Genomic DNA, 17,261 nt, shown 5'->3' with positions numbered 1-17,261 from the left:
CCATTTTGTCACCAAAGCCCCATATACTACCCACCATTGCGACCTGTACGCTCTCGTTGGCTGGCCCTCGCTTCATACTCGTCGCCAAACCCACTGGCTCCATGTCATCTACAAGACCCTGCTAGGTAAAGTCCCCCCTTATCTCAGCTCGCTGGTCACCATAGCATCTCCCACCTGTAGCACACGCTCCAGCAGGTATATCTCTCTAGTCACCCCCAAAACCAATTCTTTCTTTGGCCGCCTCTCCTTCCAGTTCTCTGCTGCCAATGACTGGAACGAACTACAAAAATCTCTGAAACTGGAAACACTTATCTCCCTCACTAGCTTTCAGCACCAACTGTCAGAGCAGCTCACAGATTACTGCACCTGTACATAGCCCACCTATAATTTAGCCCAAACAACTACCTCTTTCCCAACTGTATTTAATTTTAATTAATTTATTTATTTTGCTCCTTTGCACCCCATTATTTTTATTTCTACTTTGCACATTCTTCCATTGCAAAACTACCATTCCAGTGTTTTACTTGCTATATTGTATTTACTTTGCCATCATGGCCTTTTTTGCCTTTACCTCCCTTCTCACCTCATTTGCTCACATTGTATATAGACTTGTTTATACTGTATTGTTGACTGTATGTTTGTTTTACTCCATGTGTAACTCTGTGTCGTTGTATCTGTCGAACTGCTTTGCTTTATCTTGGCCAGGTCGCAATTGTAAATGAGAACTTGTTCTCAACTTGCCTACCTGGTTAAATAAAGGTAAAATAAAATAAAAAATAAATATAAAATAAAAATATATACTCACACAAACAATAATTATAAAAAAATGAATATGTATATAAAACTTGCAGCAGCACTATCAAGGTTCTTACTCGCTTTTTCCAGCCTTCACTGAGACGATGAGCAAATGATTCGTTTTTATATTTTACAGCACCTTACACAACATCCCTCTTGAAAAGCTCACTTATGACCTCCGCAAGAGACAGCCCAAGTTTGATAGACTCATCTCCACTACTCATCTATATTTCAAATTGGACAGAGTGAATGGGGTGATAAGGGAAATGAGCAGATACAGTGCCTTGCGAAAGTATTCGGCCCCCTTGAACTTTGCGACCTTTTGCCACATTTCAGGCTTCAAACATAAAGATATAAAACTGTATTTTTTTGTGAAGAATCAACAACAAGTGGGACACAATCATGAAGTGGAACGACATTTATTGGATATTTCAAACGTTTTTAACAAATCAAAAACTGAAAAATTGGGCGTGCAAAATTATTCAGCCCCCTTAAGTTAATACTTTGTAGCGCCACCTTTTGCTGCGATTACAGCTGTAAGTCGCTTGGGGTATGTCTCTATCAGTTTTGCACATCGAGAGACCGAAATTTTTTCCCATTCCTCCTTGCAAAACAGCTCGAGCTCAGTGAGGTTGGATGGAGAGCATTTGTGAACAGCAGTTTTCAGTTCTTTCCACAGATTCTCGATTGGATTCAGGTCTGGACTTTGACTTGGCCATTCTAACACCTGGATATGTTTATTTTTGAACCATTCCATTGTAGATTTAGCTTTATGTTTTGGATCATTGTCTTGTTGGAAGACAAATCTCCGTCCCAGTCTCAGGTCTTTTGCAGACTCCATCAGGTTTTCTTCCAGAATGGTCCTGTATTTGGCACCATCCATCTTCCCATCAATTTGAACCATCTTCCCTGTCCCTGCTGAAAAAAAGCAGGCCCAAACCACGATGCTGCCACCACCATGTTTGACAGTGGGGATGTTGTGTTCAGGGTGATGAGCTGTGTTGCTTTTACGCCAAACATAACGTTTTGCATTGTTGCAATTTTGGTTTCATCTGACCAGAGCACCTTCTTCCACATGTTTGGTGTGTCTCCCAGGTGGCTTGTGGCAAACTTTAAACAACACTTTTTATGGATATCTTTAAGAAATGGCTTTCTTCTTGCCACTCTTCCATAAAGGCCAGATTTGTGCAATATACGACTGATTGTTGTCCTATGGACAGAGTCTCCCACCTCAGCTGTAGATCTCTGCAGTTCATCCAGAGTGATCATGGGCCTCTTGGCTGCATCTCTGATAAGTCTTCTCCTTGTATGAGCTGAAAGTTTAGAGGGACGGCCAGGTCTTGGTAGATTTGCAGTGGTCTGATACTCCTTCCATTTCAATATTATCGCTTGCACAGTACTCCTTGGGATGTTTAAAGCTTGGGAAATCTTTTTGTATCCAAATCCGGCTTTAAACTTCTTCACAACAGTATCTCGGACCTGCCTGGTGTGTTCCTTGTTCTTCATGATGCTCACTGCACTTTTAACGGACCTCTGAGACTATCACAGTGCAGGTGCATTTATACGGAGACTTGATTACACACAGGTGGATTGTATTTATCATCATTAGTCATTTAGGTCAACATTGGATCATTCAGAGATCCTCACTGAACTTCTGGAGAGAGTTTGCTGCACTGAAAGTAAAGGGGCTGAATAATTTTGCACGCCCAATTTTTCAGTTTTTGATTTGTTAAAAAAGTTTGAAATATCCAATAAATGTTGTTCCACTTCATGATTGTGTCCCACTTGTTGTTGATTCTTCACAAAAAAAATACAGCTTTATATCTTTATGTTTGAAGCCTGAAATGTGGCAAAAGGTCGCAAAGTTCAAGGGGGCCGAATACTTTCGCAAGGCACTGTATCTGCTCATTTCCCTTATCACCCCATTCACTCTGTCCAATTTGAAATATAGTTGAGTAGTGGAGATGAGTCTATCAAACTTGGGCTGTCTCTTGCGGAGGTCATAAGTGAGCTTTTCAAGAGGGAGAAAGTCAACAATCTGGTCAATCCACATTTGAAATGTAGGAGAGGTATTAGAGGCCCACAATAGAAGAATACATTTCTTAGCAAAGTATGTCATCGTCATAAGCAAATTTTCTGTCAGGATCAAGAACAAAGTCCTGCTGGGCATTAAGAAGATAGATATACGGGGTCACTCTACTGTACATCTAGTATTTTCTGTGCAGCAGTATGTATAGATTGCCAAAATCTGGCAATCTACAACTCTAAAATACATGCATATAGGTTCCACTTTCAGAGGTACATCTTTCACAGTTAGGAAAAATGTCTGTTTTCATTCTATGGAGTCTCAAAGGAGTGTAATAAAATGTGTAATTAGATTCTTTCATTTTTACATTAGTAGAGGAGCAGTATACCCTGTCGCAAACCTCTGTCCATTACTCATCACTGATAGTCAGACCAAGGTCCTTTTCCCAGATTATTTTCAAAGGAGTAAAGGAGGAGCCTCCTTTCTCAGAAAGGAGTCTATAGATGTAAGATATTTGCCTTCAATGGATTGTGCTGTGACAAGAAGGGTTTCAACTTCATTCAACTGAGTTCTAAACCTCTTGGAAGTAAATGAGGAAATGACATGTCTAATTTGAAGATAATACAAAAAAATGGGATCTATGCACATTGAATTCACTGCAGAGCTCTTGAAAGGATTTCAGTGGTTTTCTGCTGAAATAGGTCTGAAAAGGTCCTGATTCCTAGAGTATGCCAAAGATTAAAGTTGGCATCCCTCAGGGCTTTTGGCAAGTCTGGGTTGCCTACTATAGGCGAGTGAGAACATATTTGGGATGAAATGCCCAGGTATTTGACCAAATACTTATTTTCCACCATAATTTGCAAATAAATTCATTAAAAATCCTACAATGTGATTTTCTGGATTTTTTTTTCTCATTTTGTCTGTCATAGTTTAAGTGTACCTATGATGAAAAGCAGGCCTCTCTCATCTTTTTAAGTGGGAGAACTTGCACAATTGGTGACTGACTAAACACTTTTTTGCCCCACTGTATGTGTATTGAGTCTGGGAGAACTCCGTTTTTTCAAAAATCCTCCAGCATTGGCTTGAAGATAGGGCTGAGCTGGGGCCAAAAAGCTTTGTAGAACTCTGGGGAATCCATCTGGGCCTGGGGACTTATTAGGTGGCATGGAGGTAATTGCCTCCAGGATCTCCTCAAGAGTGAAGGGGGAGTTGAGATCTTCTTGGTCGGTCTCTGATAGTTTAAGTAGCGAGATTCCCTCTAGGAAGGAGTGGAGTTCTGCCTCTGTGTGTTTTCTCTCAGCAAATTACTATATTAACCATGCTATATGCAGGTCTGATATTAGTCAAATCAGGTCACACTACAGTCAGTGTATGTATAATAAAATGCAAAGCTACTGTACACTCTAACGTATATCAATAAGGACACCAGCACCCCCTGCTGTAATACTGGAGCATCAACCGGGAAAATTGCAAAAACAACTCGTCACAATAACATACCGGTACTGTAAATCTGAGAAAGGACTGCATTTGTAATGCAAGAACCTCCTAAAGTATCCCAAGGAGAGACCCATAATGGGCTAAAATACCACTTGTTTTCATTGCCAGGGGATTGCCATTTAGAGAGGAACAAGGCAATGTGTGTTCCGAAGGGAAATAGATAATTCCCTCATTTGTGCATACAGACATTCGGGGAAAAATGGCAATCCAGGTATTCCTAGCAGAAGGTAAACGTGTGTATGTTTTTTATTGGCCATGAAGCTCAAATTTATGAAAATGATAGGATTTATATGCCTCAAAATCATCCAGGAAATTGAATTTACTGTGTGTGACGTCATCTAGGAGCGCCACTGGGTTTTCGTCTGCTGGCCTCCGATATGAGCTCGACTAATCAGCATTGATTTCATCCACATTTCCTTATCATATTAACTGTTCCGAACGCGTAAGGCAGTTGAGGCATATCCACAATGATATTTGGAGGTAAGTGCACGAGAAGACAGGAAGTAGTGGCGTTTGGAGATACTATATTTGAACGATAATAACAGGTGATAAATGGCTATTCAGCTAACTAGCTAGCCATTACTAGTGTTCGCTGATGTCCAGCCATAAATTCTGACGTTGCCTGGCCTTCTCACTTCACTATTATTTTGATTCCACGAAAGTTAACTTTTCTAACTATGCCCACAACCGTAGGTAATTGTCATCCAATTATTTGATAATGAGTATTCTCAATCTTGTATGAATGACATGAGGAAACACCCAACCAGATTGCTACTTTTGACTCCCATCCAAACTCAAATTTCAGTTTTAGCCAGAGAACTAGCAAGAGAGCTTAATCAATTTGATATCATATAGTGCAGTTTGTCCAATGTTCTACGTTGCGAATAACAAAAAAATGATCTATGCTTAGGAGCATTGCTCCTATTCAAAGAAGATGAAAACAGAATATTTCACCAAATAGGCCTACTGTAGCGAATAACGCAACATTTCTTAATGGACATGCCAAAAATAGGCTATATTCGGGGGAAATGTTAGCACTAAATTTATGAAAATATCAGGCACCCTGCTGTCTTTCGCTCCTCTGCACGTAGAAAGTGAGCCATGTGATGTGAATGTGGGTCATTTAAGACGTTTATATAAGGTTTTATAAAGAATGGGAGGATATGTGTGGGTGGAAGAGGGTTGTTGTGTTTGTACATGCCTGGGTGTTTTAACAGCCTCAAATCTGTCTTCGCCCGTACGTTTCCCTCCCATGGCTTCCAACTAATAATCCAATTGACTGTGGAGAAAATACACAGCAGTGTCATGGGAGGAGACAATATAATTAGGCATGCTGAAAAAAAGGGTTCTGAATAATCTGAAATAATTTCTGGTTGCAGCAGCTGAGGTGTATAGAAGTCTCTCCATTACTCTCTTACTCACTCTCCCTATCTCTTGTGTGCTGTGATTCACTATACCATACAGTTCAGCAAGTAACAACTTGTTGCCATGGGGAGAAAGCAATATGGCACAGACCATAAAATGAGCTGAAGTGTGTGCCTAATCGTTATGGTGCTGTTGGTTTTCTCACCTCCTGTCATCACACGGAGGCCTAATTATTCAAGGAAATAATATCCAGAGTTAAAAGCTGCAATATGTAACTTTTTGGGTGACCTGACCAAATTCACAAAGTGTGATATAGATCTGTGATTCTCATTGAAAGCAAGTCTAAGAGGTGGTAGATGTGTTCTATGTGCTCTATTTCTAGTGAAATCCAATGTTATTGGTCACATACACATGGTTAGCAGATGTTATTGCAAGTATAGAGAAATGCATGTAATGCTTATTTGTCCCAAAAGTTTTGTTTTTGAATATTTTACTTTTGGTTATAGAAACTATACTTCAAAGCAGTTAGAAGATAGTGATTCTCTAAACTATACTTGCATGTTATGTCACCAAACTGAAATCAGGCAGACTATTAATTCTAGCAACCTGGAAGTGGTGGCGCGATTTCCGCATGGTGCATCTTTAACTGAAATTCAGTTAATTTGGATTGTTTGTGTCCATCATTTTGTGGATCTCCTGTGCCTAGGTCTGGAAACACACGTTTCCTTTCATCTACTTTCTCTCTCAAATATCTTGGCACTCTAAGCCTGGTTTGTGACGTGGGTCCAGTATGTGTTGATGTAGTATGTTAAGGTGAATCCTTGGGGTCGTCTGACGGCTGGTCACACAGTCTCTCTCTGTGTTTCTAGGTGAGACGGTGGACGAGGTCAGCTTCAGGTTCTCAGAGCTGGTTCCTGTGGTGCTGATTGCCTGGCTGACAGGCTCCACTCCCCGTGCTGCACAATAAAGAGCCTTTCAAGCCCAGACAAGACTACAGGGCACCGCCATGAAGCCAGGTCACGAGCGTAATCAGGAGTGCCTGCCTCCCAAGAAGAGGGATCTCAACAACAGCACCAGTAGTAGTAGTGCGGGAGGAGGGGCAGGAAGTGGGGTGGGGGGAGGAGGGGGGGTGGAAGTGGCCACTCAGAGCTCAGGGGTCAGTAGTGACACTCAGGGAGGAGGCACAGCAGAAGAGTGGCTGCGTGCCCAGCCTGGTCTACACTATGGAGTAGAGAGTGCTGAGGGCCTCCAAGGTCTGCCTGTTGACCAGTACAGCATGCTCTATAGGGTGGCTCTCCCCTCTGTCTCCTACTCCCAGACCAGTCTACACCCAGTGTTAAGCCATATCTCTCCAGCTTACACTGTCCCCTCATCTCTCCTACAGCATCATCCAGGGATCTCCTATCCCCCTCTAGGCTATGCCCAGATCCCCCACTCCTCTTTCCAGTTTGTCTCCCCATACGGTGCAGTCCCTTATGCAGTCCCCCCTGGCTTTGTCCCCAGCTCCCTGATCTCTCCCTCGGGCACCCTCTCCCAGCCCCACCTGGTCCCCTACCAGTCAGTCATCCAGGAGGGGGTGGTCTCCCCTCCTACCCAGACCCATGTATCTGCCCATGCCTTTGCCAAAGTGGGGTCGTCCGGAGGTGTCCCCCTGATGCTGACCTCGGAGCAGGCTGCCCAGCACCAGCAGCACCTGGGTGCGCTGCCCGCCGCAGAGCTCAGTCCTCGGGGAGTGCCAGTCTTTTACCACTCTCGGGGAACCAGGGCTGCACCTGCCCCCTGGGACCCCTACAGCGGGGAGCAGGGGACAGATGGGGATAGGGAGGTGAATGGAGGGGAGAGGGAGCAGGCAGCCAGGGAGATGCTCCAGGACTACAATGCCAGGAATGCACGGTTGCTGCAGGCAGCATCTGCCTCTGCAGCACTGGAGCACGCACAGGACAGAAGCCTGAAGAGCCGCAGGCTGGACGAGAGGGCTTCGCCTGGGCAGCGCAGCACCCCAGACACTGACCTGGAGGTAAGACTTGAGGTTTTGTTGTAATTACTTACACGCATGTATTTACTTATTTTAATTTATTTCAAATCTACTCCATAAGTCAAATAAATGTTTTATTTTCAATTTTCGAATAAGGAGTTTTGATATGAATTGTCCAAAATTCTGACTTTATTTAGTGCACTTGACTTTTTATAGTGTCTGCTGTGGCACAATATCCATGTTCCCCTCCACTTCCTTCCTTTATTACTTTGTTGAGGGTGTGCTGATCATTGGGCAACCAGTCACATCCACACACTGCCTGCTGCTTCTAGGAAAGACAAAAAATGCTCTGGTTTGTGGTCTCGATTAGAGTTGATAGGAAACCACTGCTTTCTGAGGCTTAATAATGGTGGTTGAGAGGAGGTACAAGAGGACAAAACTTAGTCTTTTTTTCTCTTTTTCTCAGACAACAATTTATTACATTTAAAGATAAAAAGGTTGATTGAAATGTGTTAATAAGATTAATCTTTTGTCATCCTCAAGGTTCAGCAGGTCGTTGGTCGCCTAGCCTCTCCTGTCCAAGGTGTGAGTGGAGGCCGCAAAGAGGTGTCCTTTGGTCCACTGAACCTATCCCAGGGCTCTCAGAGAGGCAGAGAGGCTCATGGGGAGGCAGGGGAGAGTGCTGGCCGGACAGGGTACGCGATCCACCCTGCGGTGTATGGAGACCCCCGAGTGATGGCCCATCAACAGCAGGCAGGGCAGCCAGGCCACGCTGTCATCTTGGCCAATGGACAGACAGTCCTGGTCCCCTTAGACTATCACCACCTCCCCCACCAACATCAACAGCCACCCCAGCACTACCCCAGCCAAACCAATGATGACACCTCTGCTGTCACCATGGCCTCCCCCACCCCCTACTCTAAAGCCTCTGAATCTCCAGCCAGAGTGTGCCTCCCAGACAGGGCTGTGGTGGAGCTGGCTGCCGTGGAGCAGCACCCCCAGCAGCCTTTTTCTGTCCCAGTCACGGCAGCCCTCACGCAGGCCCCGGCGCCCACCCCTGCCCCCTCCAATCCCTCCCATTTCATGAAGGGGGCCATCATCCAGCTGGCCACGGGGGAGTTGAAGCGTGTGGAGGACCTGCAGACTCAGGACTTTGTGCGGAGTGCTGAGGTGAGCGGGGGGCTGAAGATCGACTCCAGCATGGTGGTGGACATCAGGACCAGCCAGCAGAGATCCGGCCTGGTGGTGCTGCACTTCACAGTTGGCGAGCAGCAGAGCAAGGTGACCATCGACGTGCCCCCGGAGCACCCCTTCTTTGTGTTTGGCCAGGGCTGGTCCTCCTGCAGCCCAGAGCGCACGGCCCAGCTCTATGGCCTGGCCTGCCACCACCTGCAGGTAGGAGACGTGTGTGTGTCCATCACTCTGCAGCAGCCGCCCCAGCAACAGAAACAGCCCCTGCAGCAACAACAACAACAGCAGCAGCAGCAGACCCAAGCCAGGACTTCCACCAAAGCCAACTCCACATCAGGGGCCATCGGCCAGCCCATGGGGCCCCCTGCCCCCCAGCAGCCCAGGCCACAGCCTCACTTCAGGATGGAACGCGTCCACAGAGAGAGGGAGAGGGGGGATAAAGAGGAGCCCATGCAACTAGGGGGTGTTGGGCAGAGTGAGATGCCTACCAGACCAAATAGGACTTCAGCAGAGCACACTAGGAGCCAGAGCAGTTACTATTTGCACACGGAGGGTTCTGTTCGTCCAGGGGCGGGGGTGGGAGTGGTGTCGAGCGCGTCTCAGAGGCGCTGGTCCACCCCCGGCCTTCAGAGATGCATGAAGGTGGAGGAAGGGGGGCACCCTCAGCTGGGCTCCTCTCGACCCTCCTTCATCCCACAGGAGGTCAAACTGTCCATTGAGGGGCGCTCTAACGCTGGGAAGTAGCACCAACCACAGCAGTCCACACCACAGAAGAGACTGTCAGAGGAGCGAAAGCATCAGAGAGGGAGAAAGGGGATAAATAGTGGAAATGTAGCCTCAGAATGTTTAATATTTTGCACACCTAATAAGATTACAAGCTCTTTGTTTTCAGAGGAACTACCTGGTCTTGTGGCTGGTCAGGTCCGCTCTATTTGGTAGTCAGTCAGTCAGGACAGCTCCTGGTCCAGTGATCTCTGCTCTCCCAGGCTGACAGGGAGCGGATGCAGAAGCAGGGAGTGTATGTAGCTGGTGAATCGCCTACCAAAGTCCTCAAACTGCATCTTCCTTCATCCCTACCAACCCCTCAGAACCATCCTTATCAGAGGTGAACCAACCCTCAGAACCATCTTTATCACAGGTGAACCAACCCTCAGAATCATCCTTATCACAGGTGATCGCATTCATTGGACGTTCTCTCTTCTTTGACCAAACCATCTCTGGAAACCCAAGACTGGGGAGAATATGTAGCCCATGTCTGGTAGACAGACAACAGGGTCTGACACAGTGACAAGAACATAGCTATCCTATTATGCTCTGTCTCCCCCACATTTCTATTTTGGTCTGTTACCTTCAAAAGCGTTCTCCCAAAAAGAAATCCAATGATGTTGGTTCTCTTGATGCAGACTCTTGACGTGTCATCGTCACTTAGTGTGCTTCTCTAGTAGGAGCAGAGGACTTCTACCAAGGCACAGACACTCTCCCTCGTCTCCCTGCCTCTCCTCGTAGGGCCCAGTCTGCTGAGAGAGGGTCTGAGAGGAGGGTAAGGCAGCCTTAGAGGTCTTTCAATCAGCTCCTTCAATCAACCAATCAGAACCTAGGAAACCGCTCACTCCTTTCGTAATGCACAAACCACGCTTCCCCGTTTTTAATTTTACACCCCAACCCCACTTTGTGCCACGGTTACATGTCAGTTTTCCTTTCGAAAGAAACCAAAAGAGATCATGCATTCCAGTATCATAGTGATTATCATAGTGACCACAACACTCATCTTCCCAAATGCAGCCCTCCCTGCCTGCTACACCTCTCAGCATTCCTCTGGCTGGTGACTGTTTACTGTCATTATATTAGTAGACACCACTACTGGAGGCACGGGCTGGTCTCCACCAATGTCACCTGTGGGAATGATGCCTGCATGGAGCAGTACTGGCTGAGAGAGTGAAACCTCCCCATAGAGCCATGTTGGCTCTCTCAATACAGCAGCCCCTGGGCTTATGAGGGGGAATCCTGTGTGTGTTGGAGGGGATTGAGTTGGCCCTGCTTCATACCTTTTTCACACTATTGTCCCAACACAAACTGGGGGGATCTTTTGGCTTGCTTTCCAGTGAATATAATTGGTTTAAGGTTATCCTGCCATTTTCCAGCCTGTTTTGGGTTGTTCGTGGCTAGCTAACTATGTGCCTCTGCTCGTTTTAAAAGCAGGATGGCACTACATATGTTATCTGGCCAGGTCAGCTTACACGACTGTGTGAAATGGGTATATGAGACCAGTCAATCCTTGCTCAGTTACCAAAATCAAAGCAATAGTGTATTTTCTGTTTTTTGGGGGTTTTCTGTATATTTTGTTATTGTTTTTATATAAATATACAGCTTGTGTATCAGACCTAATACTATCTTTAACCCTGACCTGAAACGTTCCTGCTTTTCAAAGGTGATGCACAATTTGGCTCTGAAATGTTTTGATCTTTGTTATTACAGATTCACAATCAAAGCATGCCTTTTGAAATGATTTTTATTTCAAAAACCAGGCATTTATTCTGAAGAGAATAGTCTCCTTTTTGATGGACTGGAGGTTCGGGCTCTGGTCCTCACTGATAGTATTCATTATGGTTTTATATGGTTACTCTATATGGTTTTATTCAAGTGCATCTCCGAGAGAGGCTTGACTCCAAATCAGTGGTGAGCATCTTAACTCTCCTCTGTTTTGTCCTCTCCGTTGTCTTTTAATCTACTTGTGGAATTGTTTTATTCTGTCCATGGCAATATTATTTCCAGTGGACCTTAAGATTGTCTTGTATTGCACATAGAAAACTTCACCTGTTGATTCACATTGACCTTGTAATGGCAATCACAAATAGTTTCTTCTTTTTTTTATGAAGGGAGAATGTTTTTGTAGCTATTACATTTTTTTGAAGTGTTCTTAAGGTAGTTTTGGCAATAGAGAAACTGACTTGCATGGTTGACACTGTTTACAAATTAGCCAAGAAAAAATGCTGCTGTTTCCTTTTTCGGACACAGATTTTAGTCACAGAAACTTCAAGTGGATGAAATCAAGATGAAGTGCAATTAGAGCAGATGTAAAAATCACACAGACATTTAGTTTGATATGTCATTCCATAAAGCAGACAGACATTTAGTTTGATATGTCATTCCATAAAGCAGACAGACATTTAGTTTGATATGTCATTCCATAAAGCAGACAGACATTTAGTTTGATATGTCATTCCATAAAGCAGACAGACATTTAGTTTGATATGTCATTCCATAAAGCAGACAGACATTTAGTTTGATATGTCATTCCATAAAGCAGACAGACATTTAGTTTGATATGTCATTCCATAAAGCAGACAGACATTTAGTTTGATATGTCATTCCACAAAGCAGACAGACATTTAGTTTGATATGTCATTCTATAAAGCAGACAGACATTTAGTTTGATATGTCATTCTATAAAGCAGACAGACATTTAGTTTGATATGTCATTCCATAAAGCAGACAGACATTTAGTTTGATATGTCATTCCACAAAGCAGACAGACATTTAGTTTGATATGTCAATCCACAAAGCAGACAGACATTTAGTTTGATATGTCATTCCACAAAGCAGACAGACATTTAGTTTGATATGTCATTCCATAAAGCACACATACATTTAGTTTGATATGTCATTCTATAAAGCACACAGACATTTAGTTTGATATGTCATTCCACAAAGCAGACAGACATTTAGTTTGATATGTCATTCTATAAAGCAGACAGACATTTAGTTTGATATGTCATTCCATAAAGCAGACAGACATTTAGTTTGATATGTCATTCCACAAAGCAGACAGACATTTAGTTTGATATGTCATTCCACAAAGCAGACAGACATTTAGTTTGATATGTCATTCCATAAAGCAGACAGACATTCCACTTAGCTTATGGTAATTCCGTTTTTCTTTATCTTCTAAAATGTCTTCACTGTTAATCCTCTTGTCAGAAAGACATTTCACCTCAGTTTTGTCTAGTTTTAATGTCTCTGGTCACTTCTGAACCGATAGTCCTTGTCTGCAAATGATGTGTATTTGTTTTTGATATCACCTGTGTCACATGATGTGCTCCAACACAGATCCAAGCATTAATATCCCAGGCTCACCGATACTGTGTGAGAAGGTAACTGTGTTAGAGCATTTATCTGCTGGCCTGTCTGTCCTTGTATCCTGGGCTTTGAGCTCTGAGGTGAAGACTGGTGATTGTGTGTGGTGACATCCAATGCCTTCTAACGGACTTGAGTCCCTCATCCACGCTATTTATAGACGGCTGTGTCAAATCTAGTTCATACACCCCTTCCAACCCCACCACCCTACTGCCTCCAGAACATTTCTGTTGAGTGGAGCCTCCAAGGACACACGGTTCACTGAGGATAAAACCTCAGACAGTCTTTGACAACAAGCCATGAGAGAATGTTCCTGAAGGAGAGGGGCGGTCCGTTAGGCCTGATCAGGGCAGAGTCACATGCCATTTGATACAGTCATAACAACCAATCTGTAATTTTGTTGAAATATAAATGTTTTTAAATACGGTAGTGGTTAAATGCCATACAGAGATGAGCTGGATGATTTTTCACAGTGGAGCAGTAGACATTTAGCCATAAACCGCTCAATACTTATTAATTTATTTTTTACAGTAATTTACGTTTGTTACATTTTTTTATGCTATAAGCAATACAGTTGAACAGAATACCTGAAAATATGTCATGTAGTTTAAGGATGTGCTATGCAGTAAACTCTGAAGTATTCTGCTCTTCAGTGACCAAGTGTACCTACTACGGGGTAGGACAGGTTTGTAATGTATATAAGAAGGTGGCTGATGCAGTCATTGTACACTGATCTCTCTGAGTACTATAGCTTATTGCCCACCATTGGGTGTCTGAATATAGTGGATTTATTTTGTTTTTGTTTGGTTGTTTTTGTTCAGACCCTTAGTTGTCACTAACCTAAGTTCAGCACAGTGTTTTGTTCCAGTCAGCTCAGCCTATTACCTCCAGCTTACGCTGCCAGGTAGTACAGGCCAAATTGTGACCAGAGAAGGGTATGCATGTGTAACTCAAATTTTTATGTAAATCTGTCATTGACGTCTATGGATTTGTGCTGAAATTCAAATTATGTGCATGGATATCCAGTTAGATTTTGGCCTTACGATCCCTCTTGGTCACGTGTAGCAATCCCTTGGTTAGATATGGTATGAATGTTACGGTGTGTATTTCAGCCCTGTAGGGTCAGAGTCTTCTCTTTGGTGAACTTTTACTCTCCAAAATGTACTGCCTTTACCAAGGGCTCTCAGCTGGGCCTGTCTCACATTTTATAGGAGATGGTGTGGAGAGTGCAGATGCTCTGAAAAAGGATGCTGTAAACAGCCTGCCTGTGTCTCTGCACTGTTGTCAAATGTTTTGTGAATGGGTTGCATCTCATGTCCCACCTCCCTGGGGGCTCTTCTAGAAAGCAGGATCAATGAGTTAGCAAGCTAACAGTCCCCCAAAAAACAGGAAGAACTGCATTTTTTTCTAGATATATGAACTTTGAAATTTGTAATGGTATAATTGACTTGACAACCATATAATTGGTTGTCAAGTTATAATTGACAACCAACAATCCATATTCGGGTTTAGTTTTCTAAATAAAAATCAAGAGATGTATTTGACTGTTTATCAAAGTTACCTGGCTATGGTAATGATCCTGCTTCCTGGAACACCCCACTGCTCATCTTTCCTCCAGATATTCTTACTTCAGTCAAATATTATTAACAAACAGCACTTCTGTGTCTTACCACCTCCTCCCCTTGCCTTGCCACACAACATGTGGATCAAACACAGTATTCTGCTCTGGGACAACCATTCTAGGTGCAAAGCAGTGCCTCCTGTTTATTTACCTCTTCCTCTCTGTCTTGAACACTGTATGAGGCAGTGGCTGTATGACCACTCTGACTCTCAGCAGACAGTCAGGTGGACAGGCACATTAGCAGCACGCCTTCTGTTACACTCAGACTAGCATCGTTCTCAGACTTCTGCTCGGGGCGTGAAAGTGCTACTTCAGCCGTTTTCTAGGTTCTTCTCTTGACTCTAACCATCGTAAGAAAGGGGAAACATTTGACCTGTACGTTTTTGACCTCACTCTTATTACATAGTCAAAGAAAATTGCACTAATTTGCCATCCTTTATAGTATTATAAAATTAACGGTTAGTTAATTGAAGTTTTTAATTATTAGCGCTAAACACAAAACCCAATGAAACAATCACTTGTCAGTTGTGCATGTTTGTAGAGAGAATGTTTTGTATGGCTATTATCAAGCTTGTCAATAATGCCTTAAGATCTGTACAATGTGTTAATGGAATGATGCTTATAAGTGACCCAGTTTCCCTGTTTTTCTGTAGCTGCAAAGGTGGATCAGTTCACTCTTGTTGTATTGACCCCTCTTGGCACTCTCCTGGTGTTTTATTCATAAGCAGAAAGGCATTTGGAGATGGACTGTATCTCCGGATAGGGAGAGGTTACAGTGAGGGATCATGTTAGGGTGAGTCCCTATCGCTGCTTGAAAGCTGGACCAGTAACTGACTCACTGTTTTTTTACACACACACACACCACCCTCTGTTGTTAATGTGAGTGCATGTTGGGAGTAGGTCCCTGAAGGTAAGAGGTTGTGCTCAATGTATTTTTGTTCTGGTCCTGTCTGATCTACTTGGGAGAGAATGTGAGGCTTTTCAAACCAGTGACAACTTTCCTTTATTGGTAACTGTATGGTCTGTTTTTGTTTTGTGATTATGGAAAAAAGGCTTTATGACCCCTGTATAAAGTAGCCCTGTTGGTCTGATCTTGTATGACTGAGGTAAATAGACTGGATGGGATGGTGTTGTTGCCAGGCACTAGAGATGCAGAATTAAATCAGGAAGATGAGAATGGTTCAAAGTTAATGGAGTCGTTGGGTATTTTCAGATTTGTATTTTGGCACTAAAGTTACTGCTTTTTACGTGACATTTGACTAGTTTGAAAAGAAACAGCATCTTTTTTTAAAGTATAAAATCTGCTAAATATATGCAATGATGTATGTAATATTCAATCCTCAAATATAATCCAGGTTGTATAAACTTTTGTATAGTGAGTTTTAATATCGTATGGCCGTACCAATATGTATTGATTCGTATCAAAAGCCTTAGTTGTCTATCCAAAGTGCTCCCTTAGAATACAGTACCCTACACCTACCTGAACTTTACAAAGCATTAACTATATTTTGTTGCGTTTTTTTATTTGTACCCTTTTTGAATAAAATAGATTTGTACTGTATATTTGTACCGCTGTGAACTACTTAAGGCTGTTTTGTTTTTGTTTTGCTGTTTTAATTCTATGTACTTAAGGACACAAAGATATTGTATTTTTATTGTTACAGCTAACTTCTTGGAGACATTGCATTTATCATGTTTGTTAAGTAAACACAATAATATATATATATATATACTTACTATTACCCTATGTCCAGAGTTGTGTTTTATTTGGTCTCTTCTTTGACTGGTCCACATGGAGAGATGATATGTGGGTTCTGGAGCTAGTTCCAGGGTCATAAACCATCTCATCTGCAGCTTTGGGTTATCAATTATTTAATTACCACAGAGGTCAAACTTGAGTTTCAGGATTATGTCTGAATTACCTATAGAGTTGTTTAACTACAGAACAATACACCAGTGATATTCCATGTTCCTGCTCTGTTCACACCCCAGAGTTAGCATTGGACAGCACTACTGTCTAGGTGTTATAGAGGTTTATTACACTGTCTGTGTCTGCCATGAATAGAGAGGCCACTGTGGCCTGGAAAGAGCCAGTCCATTTGAGTGGCATGCTTTATTTGCTGACTGGAGCATAGGGTGAACTGAAAGAGAAGAGAGATTGAATTTACACACAGCGCGGGTGTCAATGTTTATTTCCACATTCTATTCCTGCTTTCTGATATGATCTGTTAATCCAGTAGCAGAACAGCTGCTGTAAAAGTACCATTCTGAGAATTGTGACAACAGAACTAGCATAGTGTTCTCCTTTTCACTTTCGTTTACCCTCATTGATTTTGGCCTTCTTAAAAGGATTTCCTTTGTAAACATGGACATCAAGAGAATATCCTGATAGACTAGTAAAAAGGCCAAAGTTCAAAGAACAGTCTTGATTAAATTGAACAAAAACAGGCAGGCATAGAATAACAGTAGAATACAAATGCAGTTTCACGACATGCAGTGCTAATCCAGACTGTCACGCTAGGCAGAGCTTTAAAGTGCTGTTCAAAAGCACAAACAGAACCTGGGAAACTGTCAATACCATTTCCTTTGTAGTATTTTAATGTTTGAAGAGCGTACTCATTTTCCATAGCATTATTCCACTGTGTGAGGATGATGAC

At 43.1% G+C, this 17,261-nt stretch overlaps 1 protein-coding gene across 1 annotated transcript; it reads left to right on the top strand.

Moving 5' to 3' along the window:
* Positions 1–4,658: 4,658 nt before the first annotated feature.
* On the top strand, positions 4,659–16,351 carry LOC109895246 (ataxin-1-like). Its single transcript, XM_031830924.1, has 3 exons — positions 4,659–4,798; positions 6,553–7,700; positions 8,202–16,351. Exons 2-3 carry the CDS (start codon positions 6,690–6,692, stop codon positions 9,591–9,593), a joined length of 2,403 nt encoding a protein of 800 aa, XP_031686784.1. The 5' UTR covers positions 4,659–4,798; positions 6,553–6,689; the 3' UTR covers positions 9,594–16,351.
* The last annotated feature ends 910 nt before the right edge of the window (positions 16,352–17,261 follow it).

Source organism: Oncorhynchus kisutch, linkage group LG8, assembly GCF_002021735.2.
Source record: "Oncorhynchus kisutch isolate 150728-3 linkage group LG8, Okis_V2, whole genome shotgun sequence".
Classification (NCBI taxonomy): domain Eukaryota; kingdom Metazoa; phylum Chordata; class Actinopteri; order Salmoniformes; family Salmonidae; genus Oncorhynchus; species Oncorhynchus kisutch.
This window is presented reverse-complemented; position numbering and strand designations above follow the sequence as displayed.

Coding starts and splice junctions, on each gene's coding strand:
- LOC109895246 (XM_031830924.1), top strand. CDS start 6,690: ATGAAGCCAGGTCACGAGCGTAATCAGGAGTGCCTGCCTCCCAAGAAG. Junction 7,701..8,201: donor CCCCAGACACTGACCTGGAG/GTAAGACTTGAG, acceptor GTCATCCTCAAG/GTTCAGCAGGTCGTTGGTCG.